At 54.9% G+C, this 8257-nt stretch overlaps 2 protein-coding genes across 2 annotated transcripts in view; one reads left to right on the plus strand and one right to left on the minus strand.

Moving 5' to 3' along the window:
- Window positions 1-4716, plus strand: part of SYCE3 (synaptonemal complex central element protein 3) — a 12870-nt gene extending 8154 nt beyond the window's left edge. Inside the window, exon 3 of the mRNA XM_011942225.1 lies at window positions 4428-4716. Coding sequence (XP_011797615.1) covers window positions 4428-4585 — 158 coding nt within the window. The 3' untranslated portion in view covers window positions 4586-4716. The remainder of the gene's footprint in view (window positions 1-4427) is intronic.
- An 88-nt stretch (window positions 4717-4804) lies between these two features.
- On the minus strand, window positions 4805-7658 carry KLHDC7B (kelch domain containing 7B). Its single transcript, XM_011942227.1, has one exon. The coding sequence runs from the start codon at window positions 7656-7658 to the stop codon at window positions 5874-5876; it is 1785 nt and encodes a 594-aa protein (XP_011797617.1). The 3' UTR covers window positions 4805-5873.
- Between the last annotated feature and the right edge of the window lie 599 nt (window positions 7659-8257).

Consider the following 8257-nt stretch of genomic DNA (forward strand, 5'->3'; position numbering starts at 1 on the left):
ATAGATATAGATATAGATATAGTAGATGATAGATAGATAGATAGACTTTTTTTGAGACAAAGTTTCACTCTGTTGCCCAGGCTGGAGTGCAGTGGCACAATCTCAGCTCACTGCAACCTCTGCCTCCCAGATTCAAGTGATTCCCCTGCCTCAGCCTCCTGGGTAGGTGGGATTACAGGCACCCGCCACCACGCCCAGCTGATTTTTGTATTTTTAGTAGTGACGAGGTTTCACCATTTTGGCCAGGCTGGTCTCGAACTCCTGACCTCAGGTGATCCACCTGCCTTGGCCTCCCGAAGTGCTAGGATTACACATGTGAGCCACTATGCCCAGCCAGCAAACAGTTTTATGTAGTGAAAAATCTATCAATATTTTCCTTTCTGATTTATTCCCATTATTTTGACACCTAGAATGTCTTCCTAATCTGAGATCAGTGAAATATTTAGTTGTATTTTCTTCTACTTTTCTTTGTATTCCTTTTTAACATTTAATCCTAAACCATCTGGCTTGCCAAAGGACCTACACTGCTTTTTTTCTTTTTTTTTCTTTTTTGAGATGGAGTCTCGCTCTGTCACCCAGGCTGGAGTGCAGTGGCACGATCTCGGCTCACTGCAAACTCCGCCTCCTGGGTTCATGCCATTCTCCTGCCTCACCCTCCTGAGTAGCTGGGACTACAGGTGCCCGCCACCACGCATGGCTAATTTTTTTTTTTTTTTTTTTTTGTATTTTTAGTACCGACGGGGTTTCACCGTGTTAGCCAGGATGGTCTCAATCTCCTCACCTCGTGATCTGCCTACCTTGGTCTCCCAAAGTGCTGGGATAACAGGCATGAGCCACCCCGCCCAGCCACGTATTGCATTTTTATATAAATCTGCTACAGGCTGGATGTGGTGGCTCATGCCTGTAATCCCAGCACTTTGGGAAGCCAAGGCAGGAGGATCACAAGGTCAGGAGTTCAAGACCAGCCTGGCCAATATGGTGAAACTCCATCTCTAATAAAAATACAAAAATTAGCCGGGCGTGGTGGCGGACGCCTATAATCCCAGCGACTCGGGAGGCTGAGGCAGGAGAATCACTTGAACCCAGGAGACGGAACTTGCAGTGAGCTGAGATCATACTACTGCACTCCAGCCTGGGGGACAGAGTGAGACTCTCTCTTCTGTGATAATCCCTGGGCATAGAGGGAGGATGCTTGTGTCGTTTTAACAGCAGAGCATTTGCAGTGAAACAGATCCGAGCGGAGTGCGACGCCAAATGAGGGAGATTCATATCTTTGGTCATCTTCAGAATACCATGATTTTAGTTTCCTGGGAAGTAAAATGAGGAGAGATAAGTTTGACTATAAGAGTAATTTGTGCATTAGAACAGAATAAGGAACCTATTCTATTAGGGCACCAACTAAAAATATGAGGAAAAGTTATAATCTGCAACTCTCTAGAGGATTATTGTAGCCAAGAAACAATGATTTAATTTGCACTCAAAAAAACTTGTTTTTCTGTTATGGCCGGGCACGGTGGCTCATGCCTGTAATCCCAGCACTTTGGGAGGCCGAGGTAGGTGGATCACCTGAGGTCAGGAGTTCGAGACCAGCCTCAACATAGAGAAACCCCGTCTCCACTAAAAATACAAAATTAGCCGGGCATGGTGGTACATGCCTGTAATTCCAGCTACTCAGGAGGCTGAGGCAGGAGAATTGCTTGAACCTGGAAGGTGGAGGTTGCGGTGAGCCAAGATCGCGACATTGCACTCTAGCCTAGGCAACAAGAGCAAAACTCGATCTAAAAAAAAAAAAAAAACAAACAGAAAACAGCTGGGCATGGTATTGCACACCTGTGGTCCCAGCCTCTTAGAGGCTGAGGTGGGAGGATCAGTCAAGCCGAGGGTTTGGAGCCTGCAGTGAGCCATGATTTTGCCACTGTACTCCAGTGTGGGCAACAGAGCAAGATCTCAACTCAAAAGCAGTACAAGACAAACATTCATTTCTCGAGGCTGGGAAGTCCAAGATCAAGGTGCCAACAGATCTAGTATCTGGTAAGAAGTCTCTTCCTGGTTTGTGGATGGTCACCTTCTTCTGTTTTTTTTGTTTGTTTGTTTTTTGTTTTTGTTTTTTGAGACGGAGTCTCACTCTGTCGCCCAGGCTGGGGTGCAGTGGAGTAATCTCGGCTCACTGCAAGCTCTGCCTCCCGGGTTCACGCCATTCTCCTGCCTCAGTCTCCCGAGTAACTGGGACTACAGGTGCCCACCACCACGCCCAGCTAATTTTTTTTGTATTTTTAATAGAGACAGGGTTTCACTGTGTTAGCGAGGATGATCTCGATCTCCTGACCTCATGATCCACCCGCCTCGGCCTCCCAAAGTGCTGGGATTACAGGTGTGAGCCACTGTGCCTGGCCGATGGTCACCTTCTTCTTTTTTTTTTGGAGCCAGCAACTTTGGGTTGGATTCCGACTCTGCCTCTTACTTGTGTGGCTTAGGGAATTTTTTTCTCTTTTGAGACAGGGTCACACTCTGTCGCCCAAGCTGGAGTGCAGTGGTGCAATCTTGGCCCACTGCAACCTCCACCTTCCAGGCTCGAGGGATCCTTTTTTTCACCTGAGCCTCCTCAGTAGTTGCAACTACAGGTGCACACCACCACGCCCAGCTAAATTTTATATTTTCTATAGAGACAGGGCTTCAACATGTTGCCCAGGCTAATCTCAAACTTCTGAGCTCAAGTGATCCACCCAACTCAGCCTCTCAAAGTGCTGGGATTATAGGTATGAGCCACCTTGCCCGACCAGCCACCTTCTTGTATCCTCACATAGAGCCTCACATATCCTTGCGTAGAGTGAGAGCAAGCTTTTGTGTCTGTTCTTTAAGGGGTACTAATGCCATTCAGGAGGGTCTACCCTTAGGACCTAATCATCTCCAAAAGACCCGACCTCCTGATACCTCACGTCGGGGGTTAGGATTTCAACAGGTGAATTTGGGGGGACACATTCAGTCCATAACATGTGCCAGGCAGTTTACATATATCACCCATTTAATCCTCACAGTAAGCCATGAGATCGGTAGAGTTTCCTCATGAGTCTCCAAAGATGAGGAGACTGAGATAGATATAGATATAGATATAGTAGATGATAGATAGATAGATAGATAGATAGATAGATAGATAGACTTTTTTTGAGACAAAGTTTCACTCTGTTGCCCAGGCTGGAGTGCAGTGGTGCAATCTTGGCTCACGGCAACCTCCACCTTCCAAGTTCAGGTGATTCTCTTGCCTCAGCCTCCCTAGTAGCTGGGACTACAGGCACCCACCACCACACCCGGCTAATTTTTATATTTTTAGTAGAGATGGGCCAGGAACACTGGCCATGTTTGCCAGGATGGTCTCAATCTCTTGACCTCATGATCCGCCCCCCTCAGCCTCCCAAAGTGCTGGGATTATAGGCGTGACCCACTGCGCCCGGCCGGGATTGATGTGTTTAAGCCACTTGTTCCAGGTCACATAGTTGGCAGGTGGAGAGCTGGAAGGCATACTCTGCTCTGGCTCCCAGGTCCCTGCTGCACCTGCTGTCCAGGTGGTCTGCAGCCTCCCTGTGCGGGAATGATCTGGGATGCTTGTTAGGATTTCACAAAGAGGAATTTTAAAGGGATATGTTTGCTATCTACAGTTGGTTGTCGTGCAGAGGGGAGATGACCTTTGTTCTGTATATTTGTAGAGAGCTGAACCATACCAGCCAGTGGACTATGCAGAGAAAAGGTTGGAGGCGGGATTTCTGCACACACTTCCTTTGAGTTCACACAGGAAGCATGTGTCCACCTATAGGCCCAGGGAATGCTACCTTCAAGTTGCTGTCAGAGGGAAAGAGCAAGAGAGTCTGTCAGTTCATTGGTAGATGGTCAAGGACACCTTCCAAAGAGGAGAAGCCCCAGGCTTGGGCCTCGGCGAAAGCATAGAGGTGCCCAGGTGGAGGTGGGCAGGCATTCCAGGCCACTGAACATAAGGTGATATGAGGCTGGGGTCTTGCAGGACTAGGAACAGTCAGCTCTGCCTGAGTGTGTGAGCTTGGGTAGATGTTAGGACTCCTCAGGGGCCACCTGCAGCCACTGGCTGTGAACTGCATGTAGGTAAGGAGCTGTGGTTTGCTCTAATTCTCCTCACATTTCGTATCAGACCGGCCTCTAGCTTTTTAACATCATGTCTGGTGTATCCAGGAGTTATGCCTTGCATGAGACTAGGAAGCGTCACTATGGATATTTGTAGGGAGTTTTTATGAGCCTGTAACAAGTAGCCTACCAGCTGTCTCTCCCTGGAGCAACTGGGTGCCTCAGCAGGGTCTAGGCCTCCAGGTGCTGAGCCCAGCTGCAAGCATCTGACCCTTCTGGAGTACCCCGGAGCTGCAGCCCCTCTCTGTGGCCTGACCAGGTCTGTCTGCTTGTTGCAGTGCAGGCAACCTGGATGGCCTATGACATGGTGGTGATGCGCACCAACCCCACGCTGGCCGAGTCCATGCGTCGGCTGGAGGATGCCTTCGTCAACTGCAAGGAGGAGATGGAGAAGAACTGGCAAGAGCTGCTGCATGAGACCAAGCAAAGACCGTAGGCCCCACTGGCCCACCACAGCTGCCATGCCACCCTCTGCCCATTAAGAGGTCCCTTGGGGATGGAGCTGGTGCCCACACGAACAGCTGTATGCACTGTAATTGTTTCTTAATAAACTTATTTTTAAGCACAGCCTGAGGACCTCTTCTCTCCCATGCCATGATCCACCCAGCTGCATATCAAGCCTTGTGAACAAAACACAACAAGTGCAAGCTGCAGGTGCTTTCGGTGAATTAAAATGTATTTGGTTCCAGTGGTGCTGAACATAGAATAAAAAACAAAAAAAAGAGCCCAGACAGGGACACCCAGGCTGGAGGTTGGAGTGGGCCATAGTCAGATTTATTCACCTTTCTAGCATGGGTTTCAAAGTGCACAAGGGGAGAAAACGCAGCATGGATTGAGCTGTGTGTCCTGGGCACCATGCAAGGTGCTCACAGCTGCAATCTTGTCTCCCACAGCTCTCCTGGGCGACAGATGTCCACCGTCCACGTTTTACAGATAAGGAGAAAGGGAAGTCAAATGTCCAAGTCCACACAGCTAAAAACGGGCAGAACTAGGGTGACGCTCAGGCCTCATTTAGAGGTGGGGAATTGGTGAGAAGTGGGGTGGGCTTCTGGAGGGGCTGGGAGAGCCCCACAAGGCTGCAGAGGGTGGTGAGCCCGGAGTGGGCCTGGCCTGGTGTGAGCTGAGGGTATGGGTAGGGGCTGCAGCCTGCAGGACAGCACAAACGGACCCAGTTTCAGAGGCAAGGGTTCTAGGCCCTTGAGAATCCACAGCGTCAAACAGACCCAGCTGGCTACAGAGTTGGTACCTGGGGAGGCCTTAGGACAGGCAGAAAGTCCCAGAGGCGAGGGCATTGCCTGGGGACGTTTTTGCTCCCTGTCCTGCTGACAGAGCCTAGGAAGTGTGAATGTTTTCTACCCCCTCCTCTCTCGGCTCAGCAGAGCTCCAGCAAGCCAGGTCCTTGTCTGTGGGGACGCATCAGTCCCTGGCTCTAGGGAATAGGGAGTCCCACAGACAGAGGGGTGTGAGCAGGCTGAGTGGGTCTGTAAGCAGGCACAGAATTGAGTCAGGAAACAGTTTGAGTGTGGAGTAAGGGGCAGAAAGAGGCTGAGGGCGTCTGGGCTTCAAAATAATTGACAGCCTTTAAAGCAGAAGGGGAAAGTTGTCCAGAAACAAGAGCAGGAAGTTCTGATCCCAGCCCCCTCCCTGAGCCCCGGCCTCTCAGGCCCATCCCAGGAGGGTCTCCCTGCAGAGCCCTGAAGCAGCTTTGGTTCTCTGCCTGCCACTCAGAGTGAGGTCTGCAGCCGGTCCTCAGCCGGCAGAGTCAGGATGAATGGACTGAGGACCCCAGTGCTCCCCAAGGGGAAGGGCTGCAGCTCCTTGGCCTGGAACTGGGCAGTCCCCCCAGAGACCGTGAACGTGGCAGTGACCTGGGGGTTGAGGCAGTAAATGGTGTTACCCAGGGTGGTGCAGCGCAGTGGGGCGGGGGCGGGCAGGGGCAGGGAGGCAGCCCTGCTCCAGGAGCCGGTCACAGTGTTGTAGCGCATCACCGCGGCGCCCACACCCCGCAGCAGGTCGAAGCGGTATAAGAAGCCCCCCAGCGCCACGATGTCGCTGGAACGCCGGTGGCTGGCACTGTATGGGCACTCGTCCCAAGCATCCTTCACGGGACTGTACCTGAGCAGGCGGTAGAAGAGGTGACCCCCTGTGACGTAGATGTCCCCACGGCAGGCCACAGCCTCGTGGGCCACAGGGAAGGTGCCTGCGGGGAGAGGCGCGCGTGGGGTCCAGGCATCTGTACGCGGGTCGTAGCACTCCATGCTGTACAGGCACTCGCCACCGATGGCATATAGCAGCCCGTCCAGGGCCACCAGCTTGAGCTGGGCTCGGGCCTGCTGCATAGGCCGAACCTGGCTCCAGATGTTGGTCAGAGGGTTGTAGCAGAAGACCTCATTGGAGCAGACAGCCTTGGCACCGGAGCCACGGATGCCCCCCGCCAGGAAAAGGTAGTTGTGCATGGTGCAGAGACCGCAGCCCCGGAGCGGGGCCTCCTCGGGCACCTGGGTCAGGGGCCGCCAGGTGTTCTCCCCGGGGTTGAACACATGCAGGTGCGAACGTAGAGGCAGGGGCACAGGGGCCACCACAGGAGGCTCCTGGCTACGAGGGCCCCTGGGGAGCCCTGAGCGGCCCCCCTGGTAGAGGCTGGGCAGTACGAGGACGCCCAGCACCGCCTGGCCCCGGCCGGTCCGCAGGCTGAGGATGCGCTCGCGGTCGGCTGCGCTCAGCCGGCGGTACAGGCTCGGGTCTCCCAGCACTCGCAGCAGGTTGTTGCTCATCAGCGCGTAGGTCTCCTGCGCCAGGCCGGGCTCCCCGTGCTGCTGGGCAAAGGCCAGCACCTCCAGGCAACTGCCCAGGTCCAGCCGCCGCCGCAGGGCCGCCGCCGTGGTGGGCTCCAGGGCCCGGGAGCTAGGTTTCCGGGGCCCCTCCACCACCCCCCAACTCCCGGGCCTCTGCAGAAACACCAGGAGTTTCCGGGCCTCCTTCTGCTTCTCTGTGAGCGCCCCGCTGCGGCCCGCAGGGCTGCCCCCCTCCCCCGGCGGCTCCCCTTGAGGGTCCCCTGAGGCGGCCGGCCTGACCTCCTGCTGCGAGGTCGGGGCGATTTCACACGTGCTGCGTTTCCGTGGCTGGGGTACCGGCTGTGAGAGCCTCACAGAGGAGCAGGCCACGGGGCCAGACGGCCTCTGTGCAGAGGGCTGTGGGGGGCCCCTGGGCACTGCGGCTTGGGACAGCGAGTCTAGACTTTTCTCCCTGGTTCCCTCTCCTCTTAGGCCTGGGGGAGGGTCTGGGCTGGGCGTTCCGTTGGTCTCGGAGCTTCTTGTCTGTGGCTGACCTCCAGCCTCAACCAGGCCCCCTATACCTGTCCCCATGACTGTCCCCACTGAAGAAGAGGGGCCATCTCTGTCCTCAGAGTGTGTGGAAGTGCTGGGATCCACAGGGCTCCCAGGAACCGCCATTGGGACACTCCCTTGGGGCCTCTCTTGCTTGGGGAAGGGGTGGCTTCTAAGAACCATGGCAGTAAGGTTTCCCCAGCTGGCTGAGGCCTGCCCCTCCTGGTAGTGCCTGGGGAGAGCCACACTCTCCTGAGGCTTTGACCCGCCAGCTGCGGCAGGGGATGAGGCTGGGGCAGGGGATGCGGCTGGGGCAGGAGATGTGACTGGGGTGGGGGCTGGAGTTGGAGCTGGGGTTAGGGCTGGGGTTGGGGCTGAGGTGAGGGTTGGGACTGGGACTGGGGCTGGGGCTGGAGTTGGGGCTGGAGCTGGAGCTGGGGCTGGAGTTGTAGCTGGACTTGGGGCTGGGGCTGGGGTTGAAGTTGGAGCTGAGGTTGGAGCTGGGGTTGGGGCTGAGGTGGGGGATGAGGTTGAGGTGGGGGATGAGGCCAGGCCTGGGGCTAGGACTGAGATTGGAACTGAAGTTAAGACTTGGACTGAGGCTGAACTTGGGGCTAGCGCTGCTCTGAGATTTTTGCCCACAGAAGGACCCTGGGTAACCCCCAGGGGCAAAAAATCTGAAGGAGACGGGGTCGGGAGAGTCAGGGCTTCGGGTGGGAACCCGGGGCCGGGAGCTGCGGGCGGGGAGGCAGACAGCGCGCCAGGCTCACGGCTCTCGGAAG

Source organism: Colobus angolensis, unplaced genomic scaffold (genome assembly GCF_000951035.1).
Source record: "Colobus angolensis palliatus isolate OR3802 unplaced genomic scaffold, Cang.pa_1.0 Scaffold208, whole genome shotgun sequence".
Lineage (NCBI taxonomy): Eukaryota > Metazoa > Chordata > Mammalia > Primates > Cercopithecidae > Colobus > Colobus angolensis.